The sequence below is a fragment of the Plectropomus leopardus genome, chromosome 5 (assembly GCF_008729295.1).
Source record: "Plectropomus leopardus isolate mb chromosome 5, YSFRI_Pleo_2.0, whole genome shotgun sequence".
In the NCBI taxonomy this organism is placed as follows: domain Eukaryota; kingdom Metazoa; phylum Chordata; class Actinopteri; order Perciformes; family Serranidae; genus Plectropomus; species Plectropomus leopardus.
In genome coordinates, this window is record NC_056467.1 from 26712783 (window position 1) to 26733036 (window position 20254).

At 38.9% G+C, this 20254-nt stretch overlaps 2 protein-coding genes across 2 annotated transcripts in view; one reads left to right on the top strand and one right to left on the bottom strand.

Annotated features, from left to right (window-relative positions):
* LOC121943302 (glutamate receptor ionotropic, kainate 1) overlaps positions 1 to 8118 on the top strand; it is a 32458-nt gene extending 24340 nt beyond the window's left edge. Inside the window, exons 8-15 of the mRNA XM_042486810.1 lie at positions 4179 to 4286; positions 5234 to 5347; positions 5433 to 5636; positions 5731 to 5954; positions 6140 to 6258; positions 6484 to 6701; positions 7260 to 7485; positions 7603 to 8118. Of these exons, the coding sequence (XP_042342744.1) occupies positions 4179 to 4286; positions 5234 to 5347; positions 5433 to 5636; positions 5731 to 5954; positions 6140 to 6258; positions 6484 to 6701; positions 7260 to 7485; positions 7603 to 7892 (1503 nt within the window). The 3' untranslated portion in view covers positions 7893 to 8118. The remainder of the gene's footprint in view (positions 1 to 4178; positions 4287 to 5233; positions 5348 to 5432; positions 5637 to 5730; positions 5955 to 6139; positions 6259 to 6483; positions 6702 to 7259; positions 7486 to 7602) is intronic.
* Positions 8119 to 14744: 6626 nt separating this feature from the next.
* LOC121943776 (transcription regulator protein BACH1-like) lies at positions 14745 to 20168 on the bottom strand. Its single transcript, XM_042487384.1, has 5 exons — positions 20085 to 20168; positions 18810 to 19067; positions 17168 to 18334; positions 16876 to 17082; positions 14745 to 16012 (listed from the first exon to the last, which is right to left on the bottom strand). The coding sequence occupies exons 2-5, from the start codon at positions 19047 to 19049 to the stop codon at positions 15626 to 15628; spliced, it is 2001 nt and encodes a 666-aa protein (XP_042343318.1). The 5' UTR covers positions 19050 to 19067; positions 20085 to 20168; the 3' UTR covers positions 14745 to 15625.
* Positions 20169 to 20254: the final 86 nt, after the last annotated feature.

Sequence of the window (20254 nt, forward strand, 5' to 3'; positions counted from 1 at the left end):
AGGAACGTGTGTGAGGGGATCATATTTAAAATAATTTTTCTCAGGAGATAGGGATTGACATGCTGCACGTTGGAGGCTTCTGGTTTGTCAGATGGCAACTGTCGAGAGCTGTCCATTGAGCGCGGCAGCTTTTTGTATGCAAACAGGATATGATAATAAAGATTCCTCAAAACTTAATACTCCATTTAAAATATATTTGTTAAAAAATTATCTCTGGATCCTCATTCATTAAGTTTGAAGGATGCACTAGAAGCGTATCTTATATCTAAGGTAATTAAAAATGAAAAAAAAAATTATTACATTCTGCATGGTCTATCGATCTGACAGCAGACTAAAGCAGAACACAATGAGCACAAAAGCACATTTAAATGCAAACACTGGAATTTTGAAAAACATAGAAAATATCCCAGTTTAATTGTTGAAGTGGACTTTCTCAGCTCTGCTAAGATATTTTAATTTGATTTTAATAGGCTCGCTCGTTATGTTGCACTCTCTAATTAGATGTTTCTTTGACAAATGAGCTTTTCAACTGCGGGTGCGGACAGAATATTGAAGGACACAGGCGATGCCAGAGGAGCTCAGCGAGCAGAGTGTGAATAAATGAACTTTTCAGCTCTATAGTCTCAGCTGATGTGGTCTGTAATTAGACTTGTGATCAGTGCTTTTGCATAAACACTCTGAAGTTAAGAATATGAGGTTCTTGTCCATTGGTGGTTAACATCTTATTGCTCTGTGTTCTGTCCTCTTAGCAAACATGACGCTCTATATTTTCGCAAGGGTTGTTTTTTATTACATTGCATTAATTTAAAAGGACAAGACTGGTGTTTTCTTTCCATGTTTTGGTCTATTTACTACAAATCATTAGTACTTCACACTACCAGCCAATATTTTCAAAAGCTTACCATATAGTTTTCCTGTTAGCCATCAGTGTTAAAGCTCAGCAAAAGCACAGCAGAGGCAGTCAGGAGGGGAACTGGAAAAAAATGGACAGTTTCAACACTTAGGAGGCTGATAGGAGAATGAGGAGCAGGCGTCGCAGGGGACGATTAGGGGCACGTTCAATATCAAAATGTTGTACAACGTTTTGATATGGTTTCCGTGAATGGCTGGTTTCTTTGAAACGGTCTAAAATGGTGCGCAACAGGCTTTGAGGTACTTTCTCTCCTTTGGTGGGCGTGTCAGAGGTGTTAGCCAGTTAGTAGCAACATGCATAAATTATGAACTTGCAGAAACCATGACATTTTGGGTCCATTCATTCAATTACTATGCCAAAATCAACTTGTTTTACTTACGAGACTCATATTTGAGTGAAATAAGATAAAAGTTGTGCTTGTGCAATGTAGTTCATTGTTAAATGGCCGTCTTTGTTGTTTGTGTTCCTGAGAGTTTTGTCAGGAGGGATCATTGTTATCATATTGTCAAAAAGTGGAGGGATTTCCAGTGATTCTATCAAAACCTAATTTTGCAATTGTTTTTAAAAACATTTGGTTGACAGGTGTGGCAGTGGCTGCCTCGATGGTGGAAAATACAGTCAAAAACTCTATGTTACGCTTTGGAAAATTGCTCAGTATACAGAATTTAAGTTAAATTGTAAAAACATGCGAAATACTGATTTGTTCCTTTAAGATTTTATTTTAAAACTTTGTTATCCGAAGTGCCCCTGAGCAAGAAAGTGGCTGCAGGGGTGCTGCTTTGTGGCTCACCCTGCACTCTGCTCTCATGGGGGAGAGAAGGAAAAAAGACAATTCCACCACCAGGAATCTGCATTACATATTTCATGCCAAAAGTTATGTTTGCAGAGAAAGTTCATGAAGACCTCACAGCTTAAGAAAATTAGGTTCAGCTTTGTGCACTTGGACCGTTTTCCTAAATGTACCAATGAGCATGCAGAACACGTTTGTTTGTGAGGGTGGTGTGTAGAGGCCTGAGGGACGAAGTGGAAAAAGCAAATGAGTTTTTCCCACAATGGTGCTGGTGGTGCGTCCAGTATATTCATGGATAATCAGGGAGGTTTTGAGTGGTGCATTGAAACTCATCCTTTTTATCATCTGGATTCTCCAATCCGACAAGATCCATGTCATCTCTGCATGTACAGTAATGACACCAACACATGGTCAAGACAGAGACACTTTTGATTGGTGCGGATTTAAAAAGAGACTTAATGACATGAATAAATCTGGACTTAGGGGTCAAGTAGGTCTCACAGATGTGTGCAATAAGACTGTGTGAAGCGGTCTAATTAAAGAGCAACTCCACCAAATGATACTCTGTAACCTTCTATAGATGTGAGAGATCTTTACATTAGAAACACACTTAATGAAGTGGATAATGTTCCTTGTGATGCCCTCAAGTTCAATCTTGAATTTCTGCCATGTACTACCCTCAGTAATATGCATTACTCTTTGTTTACAACCATTGTGAATATTATTTTTTTATTTAAATAATAATGTAAAGCTTGTGAAGCAGTTCAGAACTTAAGAATGATGAAATCTGATTCATTTCACTCTTGGTGCTCTTTTGTTTATTGCTTATTGTGCATACAAATGGCTCAGGATACATTTGTTTTGGTTCCAGTAGATTAAATCGAATTATTTTCAGTTACAAGTTGACTGATGTAACTTTCTGTTTAATGGCTGAAAGAGCAAGATGATGAAACGTAAAGGCTCAGGGCTGTTCTGCATCTGTTAATACACCTGTAATTGATTTCTAACAAAAACCCCCCAGACTGAGCAATATAGTAGGAATATACTGCATACATATTGAAATTGGATTATTTCGTAGAATCTAATGCATGGTGTGGCATGACACAAAATTAGTCTCAGAGATTATTAGATTCTATTATAATCAATTATTGCAGCAAGCGTCAGACGCGGGAAAACCTTCCACTCTTACCTCCAAAGTCATATTTTCATTCAGAGTATCGGTATGATTTGTGGTGATTTGAAGCTCTTGCCAGTACCGTGTGCTCAGTGGCATTTGGTTTTTGTGTGTCCCCAATAATTTGTAATTCTGAGAGCACACATACACACACACACACACACACACACACACACACACACACAGTGAGAGCTGCACAGTGTTAGCTTCAACACATGTCCTTTAAAGATAAACAAGCCACACTGCTCTTCTCCCACATACTGACTTTATTTCCCAAAAGTATTTGGATATTATTATCGGCTTCTGCTCATTGGAAAAACCTAACAGCTATGTCCATTTTCAAAAATAATAATTTATCGCTTTTAAGCTTACTCACAATAATCCACAGGGCTTGTTGTAATCAGTTTCTCTGAGAACTACTTTCTTCTAAAGAACACCAACAAACTGTCTTATGTTTGTGCAAAAAGAAGGAACTGCTCACAACAAGTTGTATAGGTTATTAATCATATCTATTCAATTTTTCAGTGATCATATGTAAATATGGGAGCAGCAGGATATTTTAGTTTTAATCAGTGTGCGATAAGATTACTTCTCATGTAGATGTAATGCAACAGTCTCCCATAGGAATGTGGCTGTGGTGTAAGTCTTGGATCTACCTTCGCCACGTTTCTAAAAGGTTTGATATATGAAGACTTTGTGTTGTAGTGTGAACAGCCATTTTAATTTCATCTATAGTGCTCTTTGATTCACAGACAGAAAAATAATTTAAATCATGAAATGTCATGGGCTGAACTTTGGCAAATTTACAGGAGGTGTATTGATTTGTAGATTTGCCATCCTCCCCTGAAGAAACGAGCTTCTCAGCTTTCTCCGTTAGTGCAAAATTGAGATTCATCTCATTTCTCTAAGCCCTCTGTAACAGAGATTTAACCTGACTGTTATTCAGCTGAGCTCACTTCATTATCAACCGCATTCAAATATCTTTGAGCTCTGCTGCCCACCCGCTGCTCTCTCACTCAGACAGAGGCCATGCCTGCCTGCTCCATTTACATCACTGTCCACCACGTTACACACTCAGAGATACTTAATATTTCCATTGAGGATCCAGCCAATGCAGAAATATCCATTAAGATGCACTTTGCCTTTGTCAACGTTCTTTGCGTAATGAAGCACTCATCAATTATTAATTTTTAAGAATTGCTTTCATTTTTCCAAGCTCCTGCTTGAGTTTGCATTTATGTATATGACACTGAGAACTGAGGGATTCATTGGTTTTGTTTTCTGTGCTCTCTTTGCCACAGGCACAATGGAACGGCTTGACGGGACAAATAATTATAAACAAGACGGACGGCCTGCGGAAAGAATTTGATTTGGATGTCATCAGCCTGAAGGAAGATGGCTTGGAGAAGGTGAACTATCTGACCCACGTCTATACTATCGGTGCAGGCCGTTATTGTACGCATTCATAGCAGAGCTGAATGAGCAGGAAAAAATTGGAAAAACAAGACCACTGCTATTCACTGAAACCTTTCTTTTCCTATAATTGCAGAGAGATGAGTTGTCTGTAACAATATACTGCATCTTGAAATTTGGTGCACTAATTATACCTGAGAAAAAAAGCTTTTTGAACTGCCTTGACACATAGCTCTTGCAAATAGTTGTAGCTGCATTTTAAGGTCAAAAGTTTGTTCCTTTAATATCACTGACAATGCTATGCTGAATTTTTGCAGGTTATTAATAGGCTTCGTCACAACAAAGACATTAAACTTAAGTGACCACAGTTGAAAGTAAAGATTGAAATTATAATTAAGTAAGAGCTGTTACCAGAGGAGTTTTTATTTTCCACATTTGTTTTCAAGCTAAAATTTGTCATTCATTATTGTTTTTTTTTCTTTTCTTTAAGTTCAGGGTTCTGTGATTAAAATGCTCTCTCTTTATTATTTCTGCAAGACAATCGCGGGCAACAACCGCCTGAATAAAGTGTGGAAAAAGGTCTGTACTTTAACTGCCCTGGCAGACTGCAGGACTATTGACACTGTTCTTTAATTTGCTCTTCCTGCTGCCCTCTGTGACGTCTCCCCTTTTTCTAAAAAAAAAAAAAGTTTTAGGTACTGGTGGGAAGAAATGTTTCTTTCTGCACTGGACATGGCTTTTCAAGTTTAATTAAATAATGTGTTTCCTTTTCCCTCACTCTCTCATCTCTGTTTGTTCTTCCTCTGTAGTTTTTCTGCTTCCTAGTACTTGTCTCTTTTCCCTTATTTGCACTCCTGTGTGTGACTATGTGAAGGTGACTCGGGCAACTATGGATCTTTGATGTACAGTCAGTGTGGTCATCTGGATATTTTATTCTTTACAGATTGGCGTGTGGAACTCCCAAACAGGTCTTAATTTAACAGAAAACAACAAGGACTCATCCACAAATGTGACCGATTCAATGGCCAACAGGACCCTTATTGTCACAACTATTCTGGTATGAAATAAAGTAATTATCAGGCAACATTTGATCAGAAATGTCATGATAAAACAAATTAAGTCAATTATACGCTTCGTTCCAGGAAAATCCTTATGTCATGTATAAGAAATCTGACAAGCCACTGTATGGAAATGATCGCTTTGAGGGTTACTGCCTAGACCTGCTCAAAGAGCTCTCCAACATTTTGGGCTTCTCCTATGAGGTAAAGCTGGTGTCCGATGGCAAATACGGAGCTCAGAATGACAAGGGGGAGTGGAATGGCATGGTGCGAGAACTCATTGACCATGTAAGTACCAATAAATGTGAAAGAGTATCTGAGTGATCAGCAGCATCACCTGTCTTTGACTGTGATTCTGCTTGATGTTTTTGCTCTGTACCAGGTGGCTGACCTCGCTGTGGCCCCTCTCACTATCACGTATGTGAGGGAAAAGGTCATAGATTTCTCCAAGCCCTTCATGACACTGGGGATCAGCATCCTCTACCACAAACCCAACGGCACGAATCCAGGAGTGTTCTCCTTCCTTAACCCACTGTCCCCCGATATCTGGATGTATGTGCTGCTGGCATGCCTCGGGGTCAGCTGCGTTCTGTTTGTTATTGCCAGGTAAAAGCATTAAGCAAATTAAAATAAATGGGACCAAAGGATTAGTGTGTGCATAAAAATCCTTATCTTTAACCAGCTAGAATGAGATTTATTTGTTCAGTATGGTGGGTTGCAGTGTAAGCAACATTGTTTAGCTGTATTTTATTTACAGTATTAATTGCGACTTTTTAATTCTTCATCTTCAGGTTCACTCCCTATGAGTGGTACAACCCTCACCCCTGCAACCCAGACTCAGATGTGGTTGAAAACAACTTCACTCTAATAAACAGTGTTTGGTTTGGAGTTGGAGCACTTATGCAGCAAGGTACACTTACTGAAATTATAATTGTATAACATTTTTATGCAGTTTTCATACCTGGTAGAAGTTCCACTTTGATAGAGCACCTTCAACCATTACCTTCATACATGGAGAAGTGTTTGTGGTATGCCTGGGGAAAAAAACAACAGTCGGTGTCATGGCTATTTTTTGTAGAATACTGATGTACTTGTTTGTAGAATTCATAAAGTACCTTGTGTTGTTAATGCTTAGGATCTGAACTGATGCCCAAGGCCCTCTCAACAAGGATAGTCGGTGGAATATGGTGGTTCTTTACGTTGATCATCATCTCGTCATACACTGCCAACTTGGCTGCCTTCCTCACTGTGGAGAGAATGGACTCACCAATCGACTCTGCAGATGACTTGGCCAAGCAAACCAAAATAGAGTATGGTGCTGTAAGAGATGGCTCCACCATGACCTTTTTTAAGGTAATCTTCTTTTCATTGTACAGTAAATAGGAAAGTAACTGCACAACAATGAGGGGAGGAATGTATTAAAAAACACCACTCTTGATTTTAATAAGCCTGACAAGTTTTAACCTAGAGCCATCAGTCTTCAGTTATTACAGTAACATGACGTGCTGTCTGATGGGCTGGGTTGGGGGAAAAAGAGTAGGGTTAAAGGTTAGTATCTTGGAAGCTTCCTTATACACGCACATTAATAAAAGCCTGTGGCTAATTTTTCCTCAAAGATTTCAACGATTTATTGTTTTGTCTGTAGAGCAGCAATGACTTTATCTGAATGTACAGAGAAAATTGAATGAACTTGGGCAGATTTGTGCACACTTGTCACATCTCATCTCCTGCCATGCAACAGGATTATTGCCCCTGTCAGCATCTCCAAATACTGTTTCATTTGAAATATTAGAAACAAGTATCAAGCACTGACTGTGCATCAACATGATTTGTTGTGTGTTGTTGTTTGCTGTGTTTACCACTGAGATGCATTGTTTTAAACAACAATAAATCCCAATTCTGATTCAACAGAAATCTAAGATCTCAACATACGAGAAAATGTGGGCATTCATGAGCAGTAGGAAAAACACAGCTTTGGTGAAAAACAACCGGGAGGGCATTCAGAGGGTTCTCACCACAGACTACGCTCTTCTGATGGAGTCGACCAGCATCGAGTACATAAGCCAGCGCAACTGCAACCTCACACAGATTGGCGGCTTGATAGATTCAAAGGGCTATGGAGTGGGAACCCCAATTGGTAAGAGAGATAACAACATAGTAACAGTGATAACCAATAAATGCTCCTTATCTGTCTACAGACAACAAAGATTATGATGCAGGTAATGGCATTAATATGGTTTTTATCCTGTTGTAGGCTCCCCTTACAGAGACAAGGTCACCATCGCCATCTTGCAGCTTCAGGAGGAAGGGAAGCTGCACATGATGAAGGAGAAATGGTGGAGAGGGAATGGCTGCCCAGAGGAGGACAGCAAAGAGGCCAGTGCTCTGGGTGTGGAGAACATAGGGGGTATCTTTATTGTGCTGGCAGCTGGACTAGTTCTCTCAGTTTTTGTAGCAATTGGAGAGTTTATTTACAAATCCAGAAAAAACTTGGACATTGAGGAGGTGAGTGTTGGTCAGTGTGAATGGCACAACAAGTATTAATTAACACACTAGGGGGGGGCTCAATCCAAGACTGTTATGAACCCTACTACACATTTGCGTTGTCATTGGTGTCTTCAGAGGACTACGGTAATCACTGGGCCAACAAAAATTTGAAGTCTGAATGTGTTGAACTGCATTGTTACAATCAAAACAGAAATACTTTTTAACACAGAGTTTAGTATTTTCAGTAGTTTTGACGTAGAGCACACGAACATTTTAGTCTTAATCAGAGGAATACATTTGAAACCCCTTTTTATGACGACAGATGGTTTTTGACTTCTGACATCATGAAACTTGACCATCTTGGCCTTGCTGTTTTTTCGCAAAAAACTGTAAACACTGTAACATTTTTGTGTGGAAAAAATGTAATTGTCATGACATGAACTTGTGAGTAAGTGATGGTAAGTTTTATCTTTTGAGGCATGCTTGCCGTATTATTTTCAACAACTGCAGTAGGTTTGAAGGTAATCTGTTATAAAATGTTTGCAATTTTCATATTTATAGAGCACAGAAACTTTGACATAACAGCACTGCTTCTTACCACTTTTGTATGTAATCATGTATTTCAAAAAAATGGATTTACTCTATGACGGTTGTTTCCACTTTGTTTATGAATGAGTGTTCCCATAAGACTTTATTCAAGTTGCTTGACACTCAGGCCATCAGTTGCTTACGCTCAATAATTTTTTGTTTGTTTATTTTGCTTTTGTATCATATGAAGTTCATAAACATGCATGTATATGTTTCGTCATGTTGGAATTGTTTCAGAATGACTAAAGTTGTGTGAGAACATTACATCCTTAAACCTTTTATTTTTGGTTGTTTGGTTTTGCTCCCTTTCTCTGCATGAATAGCCTTTTTCTTTACTGGATGGAGACATTATCAGTTGTGATAATCATAATAACATCTCCAAGATTTCATCCACAAACCCTTTGGATTACATGAAGATGTGACTTCTTGTAAAACTAATTTGATTTTCAAACTGTGGCTCTCCCATTCTGAATTCTTGATTGTTTTCATACTTTTTAATTCTCTTCACATCACTTGTTGACCATTTCTGAATAGGGGTTATGAGTTAACGGGTTTGCTTGATAATGTTGTTGGCCTGCACTATAGAAAACCTGCTTTATTACACATACTATTTTACATGCTTACATACTACTCTGTATTTTATTAAGGTCTTATTTTTGGCATACATAGATGTTGCTTGTAAGCACTTCACCAATTAGCCCACATTCATTCACTATTGGTGTATAGCAGCACATCTAATCACGAGTTACCAAAAAATCTACTTAAGCAATCCTAGGGCAGATAAGAGATAAAGAATTGTGTTAAAGTGGGTTGTCACTTAAGTCATCACATAATTGGCTCAGCAGTAGCTTCTCGCATCTCTGAATCACCTTTCTCTTTGGCTGCTTTCAGCTCTTATCAGACCCATGTTCCTTTCTCTCAGGCTTAAAGGCTTGTAAATAACGTCCTCATTTTGTCTAGTGGATTACAAACACATATTAAACACTCCTGGTTAAAAGGTGTACAGGCCTAGTCACACAGATTAGGAAATACTGCACATGTAATGAAATCCTTCTTCCCCCAAATATGACAGGTAATGCTGAGTGTTGCTTGTTTTGTCTGCATAATAGGATTTGCTTCATATTCAGGATGATCTGACAGAATTTTTGAAATAATAATGCCTGTGAGTAAGGATAGCTGATTGGGATTTATAACCGACAATTATGATTGATGGGTATTATGATTATTACATAGATGATTTTTTTTAGTTGTACAAAAAGCATTGCTTCAGAAATTGATCCTAATTTGTGCATGTAAACCGAAATATTCAATGGGAATGCAGTGTTAGTGTTTCATTCATTGTCAACAAAACATCATCAGCATTCACACAAGGACATTGCAGTTTTGATGATCTTAATTTATATCACTGGAGAACAGATTTTAGTGCAAAGCATCAGGGTTTAACTGTTCCTGGACACATTTCCATTGTAAGAATTAAATTCAAACTGTTTAATGGAGTGTGGAAGCCCACCAACAAAAGAATGGGATCCAAAGCATTTGGACAACAAATCAGGACTCTTCTGGTACACCAGTGTGCAACTATAGCAAAAATCATATGAGAGATTACAGAAGTTTACACTGCTCTGCTCTGAATGGCAAACTCTAAATTTATCTAGTGACTGAGCTGTCTCGCTGAAATATGCCACCTGGTCAAAATCAAACGATCAACTGAAACACTTCTGTGGAGATGAAGATGTTTTTAAGGTCAATGGATTGCCTAATATCGACCTGAACACTTCAGTGTTTGTTTTTTCTCCAGATACACTTTGTTTCCACCATTTTATCCAATCTCTGACCAGCTGATCAGCAGATTTCAGTGCTGTGCAGAGGACACAGGTATGTTTTTTAAGTCTCACACAATAAAGAGAAACCCAAGGCAGGATTACACAGTATGTTCCTGTGCTATACAAAACACATCTTAAGAAGTAAAGTAACAGCCTGCACCTTTCAAGATTATTCATTTTTTTATTAATTTGATATTAATGTTGTCTTATTCACTGATATAAAATTATTAATAAAGATGACTCACACATTCCTGTTTAAAATATTTTAAACTGTTCAACAGAGCAGTACTGTCAACCACCAACATAGATGCTTCAAGTGAGTTACACAAGTAAATCAATATTCTTTGCAGGTGTCCACTATTCAGCTGATGGTATTACACTCAAGTGAATCAGCAACTGAACATGTAACATGATCTGTTAATTCTGGTTGAAAGGTATTCTTGCTCTCCATCTGTCAATTATAATACAGACAAACACTGGACATTACTTGCATTGCATTGCACCTTAACACCAGCACACATCAAATGCATGAATAACCTACAGTATTTTGCTTTGTTCTGAGGACGATGGCTTCCCTTAAACTTTGGGGTTATTTTCTGCACTGCTAAGCTGAAAAAATGACTCAGTGCTCAATCTAGCTCTCAAAACAGCAAAGTTAATTAAAAACCAATGTACTTGGCAGAATTGCAGGCATTACTTTTGCTTTCCCAGTTGGCTCTCAACATCAATAAATTCCAACAATTTCCGCATGAGTGGTTAAATAGTCGCACTCTGATACAGTTTGACTTCTCTGACAGATCTTGCCCTCAGGGGCACTTTTTCTTGAGCTTCTAATGTTACAAATGCATCACAGTGAGGATTGTTGAGACAAGAAAACAAGTGTGAATGTAATCTGTCACTGTACAACCAGCTGTTTGTTAATCTAACGGTTGCAAACCACAGTGCTAGTTGCCGGGGTTGGCATGTCTCCTGGTTTCTCTCATTTCTCTGGAAGATTACAGTATTATGGTCCTCATTTATATAATCCTGTCAATGTTATACGGCCCCCTTCTCTGTGCTACCCCCAAAATGAAGTTCATAGTGACTTCAGCATGTAATCATTTAGGATACAGTAGCTCAACAGCTTATAAGATTTATGTTGTGGTGCAAGAAGGTCATGGACCTTATGCTTGAATTGATTATACAAGTATTGTGTCTTTCTTGAGGATTTTAACCCCTTCTAGAGAAACTGGACAACTATATGGATGTCCACTGCTAGGTGCTCCACTCAAGGGGACCGCTCTTTCTATTTACATAGAATAAGGTGCATTCTTGCAGTAAAAAGGGGGAATCTGAAAGCTAATTGACATATCACTCGATAATCTGGTGTTAACTGAGGTGAAGACCAATACTAACATAACACTTTTGGTTTACTATTATTTTGAGGTTCCTATTATTGGGTTATGTTGATTATGTATTTGTCTCAATAAAAGTGAATATAAAAGTTACTTTAGCAACCACAATCTGTAACGTGCAATTGTTGCTGGTTGTTTAACTAGATATTGGTGACAAGTACATCTGTGTTATCCTGCAGGAAGCGTCCAGTGAACTGCATGAGTGCCACACTGAGTAGAGTTTCTCAGTTTTATTGGCATATATATTCTCTGCTTTTGCAATTTTGCAAGCAAGCTAACTTCCAGATGTTTTAATTTCTAATCCTTGTTTTCCCCCTTGCCTCCTGTCTTCTAATCCTTGCCACTAAATAGTGTGGAGTCTGTCTGTCAGAGGATAATGACCAGGGTCAATGTAAAAAGTAGGTAAAAGAGACATGCATAACCCTTTTATAAAATAAAATCATATATTGTGTGACAATACAAAACAAGACAAAAAAATAATAAAAGGACTGGTAATTGTATTGACAGTAATCTGAGCCAATTCATACTGACAATGTTTCATGGGGATTTAAAGAAATAATTTCAATGACAGAAAAAAATCTGAGAGGGGAGAGGTGGAAAGAAATGACAAAGTGACAGATCTTCATCTAGATTTTTGGTTTAAAAAAAAGAAATATAGGCTGTGACACAGAAGATATATCAAGACAAATAAAGGGTTCAGGGGGGGGGGCATTAATCTCACGTTGTAATGACAGTTTAAGGTTTTGGTATTCTGATGAATTCCAGGATTGGGCTTAAACTACTTTCATTTTGTTTGCTGGTCTTTAATCTTCCAACCCTGCGTTCTTAATCAGAACTCAGAGCAGGTTTTTAATCTCGCATGAATGAGGCCACGGATTATGGGCCTCTGACCTTGCCATGCCGCACAGCTGCTTCCTCCTCAAATCAAGTTTCCCTTCCTGTGTAGCTTGCAAAAGAGGATAATCTTACTTTTTGTGCTACAATGCTCCAAAATCCAAACTGTGCATAAAAGACACAAACAGAAGAACCCTAATTTTTGAGAGGGGAAACAAAAATGGGTCCAGTTCATAATGCTTTGGCATTTGAAGATGGTGCCAGTTTTGACAAACATCAGCTTGAGGATTTTCTACAGATGTGTGTCATGATATTTGATCTCTGTGGCATTATCATCATCTAATCCTTTTCACTTTTAGATGCAACACCAATTGTCGAATTTAGAGTTGCAGCTTTGTTTTTCTGTGTGTGTGTGTGTGTGTGTGTGTGTTTGTGTGTCAGCTGACTTCTCAAAGATAGGTACAAACTATATTAGTTGCTTCAGGGTTGCCCATGTAATTACCACTTTAACCTTGAAGATTGTGTTCTGAGGAAAAGACAACGAGATTGCTTTTTCCTCTATTGTCCCCAAGTGCTACAGCAGCTATTTTGAAGGACACAAATCAACAAGGCCAGCACTGTCCAAAATTCAGACAAGTAGGAGATTTCATATCAGAGGAAAAAAACATCAACAAAATAGCTTCTTAAATTTTAAAAGGGTCTTTGTAAAATAGCTGTTGCATTTCATACTGGTTTGTTTGACCAAACCAGAAGGAAGCTCCTCTCTGCTCTGAAATCGAAGAGAGCACTCAGTTTCATTTCAGACATAAATGTTAGTTTTTTACAAAAATAAGCAGCATAACAGTGAGGTAAGGAATGCGGCTTAAAATCCGCAAGTAAGAATCACATACAATAAAACTGTATCTTTGAGCATCTTTGCTTTTTTTTTATAATTATCTTGGTGTATCTTAGGCTTTGACCTGAGATGACCTACACACGCACAGTTTGCTTAAGAACTGGGCTGCTGCGATGTAAGAGAGAGGAATGATGTAAGAAACACGCTAAAAAGTTTGACTTTATTATTTTAACAGATGAGGATGATACCGATTGTTTCACAACAGCTGACATTGGTCTTTGAAAAGTTAACTATGCAGTTAAATATGTGACACGTACCTAAAGCAGTACTTTAATCAAATGGGAGCATCAGAACCTCTTGTTTCTTGAATATCATTTCTTATGCTACACTTAATCATAAATGAAGGCAACCTGCCAGTTAAACTCATACCAACTATTGGTACTAAAAGCAGCTGTCTGCATGTGGACCTGCACATGTGGACCTGCACATGTGGACCTGCACATGTGGACCTGCACATGTGGACCTGCACATGTGGACGTGTGTATAAATGCAAATGAAGAATATCTTCTGCAGTTTGGACACTTGGACACACAATAAAAGTTACAACTGAAGTTCACATGTTTTAGCTTCTTTTTCTTATTTTTTTCTGCAGGTCACGCAGGTTTGTGTAGATGACAAACCCAGTAATTTGTGGTTTAATAAATACAAAGAAAAGTTGTCAGCTGGACCACGACATGTCTGATTTCAGTAGTTTGGGAGGGCCTCTTCTTGCATTTACAGCATATTGAGTCTTACAACTCAGCTTGGACTGCAGAGTTATATATACACCTTACTTTTTTCAGTTTCCTGTCTGCAGTCTCTGAATATCTCCACTCTTTACACAGCATTAGTCACTTACAAGCCTCTGCATTTCATTTCAGTCAGGCAGTAACATCATTTATCCAGAGGAAATAAATTTAGTTTTATCATAATCCATGTTCATCATACCTCAGCCCCATGTAAAATAAGCACAACTTTTAGGCAACAAAGTCATTTTTTTCATTGTAACGCAATTAGCTCTGAACCAGCTTCATGCCCAAATTTCTTTGTGAATATCAATTTCATTTTGATGATTATGTTACTCCAGCCAATGTTGACTGAACAGTCTGATATAAACAATAATGCATGGTGTTTCAGGTTAGTTTTTTTAACTGGAGTTTGAGGCTGAAAGTTAACAAAAATTTTGCAACCTCAAGCCTTCAGATAGCATAAAGATCTCTCAAGGAAGGCGTAATTTCTTGCAGATAGCTGACAGAGGGAAAATTCATATTACAGTGCTCAAGTCAGTCCATTAAGGGCAAGCATAGCTGGTGAGGTAACTTGAGTTGTGCTTCCATCTGTTGGCCAAATTGTGGTACTGTGTGTGTGTGGGGAGGGGTAAACAAAAACCACTGAATGGTAACAAAATGCTGTTTATTTAAATCAGTAATGCAAGAAAGCATTTAATAAAAAATACTCCACATGAAGACAGACCTTAATGTAAGAGAATGCCATCAGTATGGGCTCTGGGTTAATGTGCAACAGTGCTTGAGAGAAGAATACAAAGATTGCCTTTATCTTTCTGTATTAACACTACACTACTGCATAAGGCACGTTTTAAATCAAATACCATAGTTTCTTATGTTCCTCTGTAACACTTTCAGACACACACTGGAACTCTTCCTCGAATATCAGGGAAGCTGACAGTTATTTATTCAAACTGTAGACTGGCTTTCAAATAATACTATTGAGATTTAATGTTAGCTGTTACAATTCTTTGTAATCTACTGTAAAAAGTTCTGTTAGTGCTGTGCATATTTAATTAAAGAATAACAAAGACTGTGTTAGGAATATAATGATAGACTAATTAGTCTAAAATAAAAGAAACATCTTATTTTCATAACTATGTGTATATGTGCGTGGGGTTGGGTGTGCAGCGAGAATTATTTTAGCCATCCAAACAGTCAGGTAATGCATTTCCCTGAGAAAAACAAACCTAATATTAAGAAACATCCTCCTTATTAAGAAATAGAAACATTTGAGAATTGCTGGAAAATTGTCCGCACTTTCAAAATGATGAATACTGTATTTTGTGTTTCCTACAGTATAATGCATATTAGAAACAGTGAAGAAAATTTGACATTTCTTTATGTCATTTTAAGATACCTACTGTATATCAGTCAGTGAAATACACAGGAATGCACATCCATCCCAAAAGGGATTACAGTATATACTCAGAGTCTGATGCATGCTCTGTGGTCCTGCAAGATTAGAAATGATAATTGAGATTGACTCCAATTATAAACTGTTGTTCATGTCCAGACAGACATTGAGAAGAGAAGTGGGAATGGGGCTGCTCTGTGGAGAACCTGCCTCCTCTGCCTGTATGCCAGCCTCTGGTGCAGCAGTTAGATCTGAGCCTGCCGGTGGCTTGCTTGGGCCACACTCTGAAGAACAACTTACCATTTCAATAGTGATATGGGACTCGTCATCTTTACCCAAAAGGCTAGTTGTGGAGATAGAGGAGTCAGGTGTAGAGACCTTGGCAAGAAGCTGCAAGTGGTCCTGATCAGAGCCAGACTCAATGCTAGCACTCTTACATAACTCACACAGACTCTGCCGTGTCTCCTCCAGGTTTTGTTCCAGTTCAGTTCGCTCCTGCATCAGCCGCTCCTTCTGACTTTTCTGTGGAGAGAAAGACAGAAAAATTCACCTCCTGGAGCCTTCGTTATTGCATATGCCTTTTGTGTAAAAAAACAAAACAAAACTTGCAACTTAATGCTGTGAAATTAAAGTGTCACTTAATAGAATTTAGCAAATATCTGGTCAGACATCACTGATTTTTTATGTTGTCTGGTCCACTCTGTTCAGTATGTAAACCATAATCTGTCATTTACATTTCTACAGCTGCTTCACAATTTACACACAAATAACATTCATGACAGAGCACTGCACTCACTCGCTATCATAAATTGTTTTTTTCTCTTCCTCCTCACAGAGTTCAATCTAATGTAGTTTCTTGGTGCACATTTTGGTCTGATATTCTCGAAAAACCCTGCTGCTTAGCTGTGCAGCAAAGGCTACTGTGTTGATCTTTCCCGTCTTTGTACATTTCCAAACACTTAACAGCAGAGGACTGTGGTAAATACAAAAACACAATTTAGCTAAAAAATGCTAAAAAGCTTTCTCTTTATTCCCAACACAAAACATAAACCAATAATATTGTTATTCTGATTGTGGTACATTACTTTTCAGTGCATAGATTCTCTTGGATATTCACTCCAACTGTCTTCGATAATGAGCTCTTTTGCAAAAATAACATTTTTTTGTTATGGCATATGGACAAGAGGTGAAAGGAAGGGTGGAAGCTGTGCCAGAAACTTCTGAGGGGCATCATAAGTAATTCCATTAACATTGCTGCAGTTCACACTATTCTCCACTAGAGGCCAATAGAGGTCACAAGGACTTTAAAATCAACTATATACTTTTTGACAAAATGTTTAGATACATACATTTAGATATTACAGGACATGTTTGAGGAAACTTACTAATTTTTTGATTTCACATTCCAGCTGCTGTATGCTATCTAGTTTCCTCTTTCGGCAACGCTGTGCAGCCACACGGTTTTTGCTTCGTCGACGGACATCATGGACAAACTCCAGCTGGTCTTGAGTCAGGTTATGGTGTCTCAGAAGCTGCTGGAAGGCACTCCGGCTCAACAATGAGATCTGCTCCACTGGGAACGGGAGCTGAATCTGTAGAGCACAGGGTTTCGGGGTTACATTTATTTTACAGCATATGTTCAACTATCAACAAACATCAGCTGTGTATCAAAATGACCTCTGCTGCTCTTTTGTTGTTGGCCTCAGTATCTCCATCTGTATCCAGGTCTGAGTCGTCCCCAGAGTTGAGGGAGGACGACATGTAAGGGCTCTTCTCTGACTGGGAAAGACTGTCAGTGCGTGGGGCTGGGTCATCACTGGTCCCAAAGTCCCTGAGGAAGGGACAGTCTCCGACACTGGAGCTCAGGTCCAGCTGCTTAAGCCAATGAAAGTCTGATGCTTTTGCCAGACTGTTTTGGTCCATGGGTTCCAAGGGGAGCGGTTGAGCCTGAGATGGACATAGGTCAGACCAAAAACCTTTTGCCAGATGTTCAGCCACCTCCCTCTCCACGCTGCTCCTCTCCCCAATTCCCTCTTCGTGGCTTAGAGCAGTTAGTGCAGGGTCTGAGAGACCACCTTCCATTTTCTCTTCAAGGCCAGCCTCACTCTGCTCTAATAACTCACTGCAATCTTCTGTCCCTGATGTGTTGAGTGGACATGAATCGGGGTTACAGTCGGTTTCAGCACCAAGCGTCTCGACAGTCTGCTTGACATCACTTCCTGCTGGCTCAAGGAGTTCTGGTGGATTCACATCCCCTGGGGTTGTGAGCTCACAGGGTAAGCCACAGTCTGCCAAACTCAACTCACTTTGATTACACACATCTCCTATCTCTAAAATATCTCTTTCGCAGAACTGAGAGGGATGATCTGCTTTGTCAGAGTCTGGGCATGGCAACGACAACATGGGGCACACACCATTTGCTGTTAACTCCAGAGATAAGGGGGCCATTTGTGGCCCGCAATTCTCCAAACAGAAGTGTTCTTCCCCGCTGCTTGTCTGACCCTGTGCGTGCTGAGAACACTGTGATGGGAAATCTGTTTGTTCATCACCTCTTGAAGGCACTGAGCTGTGTGACTCAAATGATTTCGGCTTGCTGCTCTCTATACTTGGGCCAAGACTGGCACTGGGATCCCGGCTCCTACAACAGGTTCTATGCCTGACATCCTGTGAGGTTCTTTTGCCTTCAGAAAACTTTGGGATGAGGAAATCAAAGCATGCTGACTCCAGGTTATGAAATCCTAAAAACTCTGCACTGCTGTGAATGGCATGAATGTTTTCTTTGGTGAAGGGTAGCTTTGATGTGTAGGCAAATTGAAGTAAAGGTTCAAACCCCTCAATGGTCACCTGTGGGGAAAGGAAAATAAAACTCTATAAACCATAAATTACAATATCATCAAACAAGAAAGACAACCAGCTAATGAAGGAACACAAGATATCCAGATCTGAAGGTATCTCTTTGAAACATATCCTGAAATGTATACTTTGAACTATAGAATAGTATATGCTAAAATATAAAGCTCAGTGGGTACTAACACAATCTATGTTATGCTTAGTGTAAGCATAACATAGATGAGCTCCCTTCTTTCAGGATGCCCAACGTGCATTATTAAAAATGGTGCTGATTATGGACTTCAGTTTAAATTTATTTGCAAAATGATAATTGTGCTCAAAAGTAAAAACCTTATTTCCTTCGCTAAAATATCTGATCACTTATAACTTTGAAATAACACATCTGAATTCAGCAGTGGAACATAGTGGCAAGAACTGTAAATAACAAAAATTTATGCACAGTTCAAGTAAATTGCAGCAGGACACCAACCTCATCAGGTAAGGTGATGATGGGATTCTGTCTGGTGATATTAGTAACCCTGCTGTTAAAGTAATCGCTGCAGGAAGCCAAGACAGAGCAGTGGGCCCGAAAACTCCTGTTTTCCACCACCACAGTCACATCACACAGGACATCCTGCTGCCTCTGGTCATTCAGACATTGGAGGACATGGGCGCTGTGCACTGCAGACTGAAAGGTGAACACTGACATGCGAGGAGCTTGGAGCGACATGGTTCTTACAAGCTCACCCTGTGTGACAGAGGGGGCAAGGGAGTTAATAAGGCATCATGATCACAATAATACACAATTTGTCAATGTAAACCACGGTGTTTAGCTGCAGTGTTTTGTCAATGATCGATCAGCCTGTTAATAGTAAATTAATCTGCAACAAATTTTATAACTGATTAACTGATATGATAATCCATCGAGAAATTGATAATAAAAGAATACTCTAATACTTTATTGCAGCCATAATGGGTCCTGTCTTAAGCGAAAGGTTGCACAGCGTATACTGCCACCAAAAACATTTTCGTCAGTTTAGAGGAACATGTCAACAGCAATATGAAAAGGGTTTTTGGCATTACTGTAATTGTTCATAACATACAGGAAGGTAAGGGATAGTTTCAAAATTACAAGATTATTAGAATGTAGGCTACTTGTTTTACTGTCTAATACTACTTTGCCACAGTTGCATAACAAATATTACTGTTATGGGCAGCAGAAAAGATCACAGGGCAGTCAAATAACCTTACTAACCTTAACTTTACTGAACCTTATCATTCAAGGAAATTACATGCTCCAGTCTGACTTAAATGAAGAACAAACGGGATATATGTAGCTTAATGCAATAACTTGTTAGCATTGTACTGACTATGATGAAGAATGAGCTAGACAATGTGCTAGCTAACACTTTTATGAACCTTAGGTTACTGCAGCATGGATAAATTTCAGAACTCGGTAACTTGAGCAGAAAAATGCTGACTCATGCTTAGCCAAGTTACCCTACTGAGCCTGGTGGAGATACGTAACAAAAAGTATCCAAACTTATGGCAAGAACGTTATGTTAATATCGACTGGCAGCATTTTTTTAGTAAGATACTAATATAACAGTCGAAAATAATATGCAAACGGAAAGGCTTGATACTAGGCCAGACCGCTAGCTATGACTACTTCGCCGAGCGAATACATCTTCCTGTTCCGGGCAAAAAACGGAAACAATCTCAAATAGTAATTCTCAATATTCATACAAAAAGGCCAAATATTCACCTGCCATGTCAGTTTGATAACACTGCCATCGGTATATTTTGGGAGATGTCTCTGGCCATCCGGAGCCAGACTGTCCTCTTGTCATGTGACAATTTGGACCAGGAAAACCTGTTAGCATTTACTGCGCATGCGCAGTGCAAGGCCAATACATTCACGAAATAAACACACAA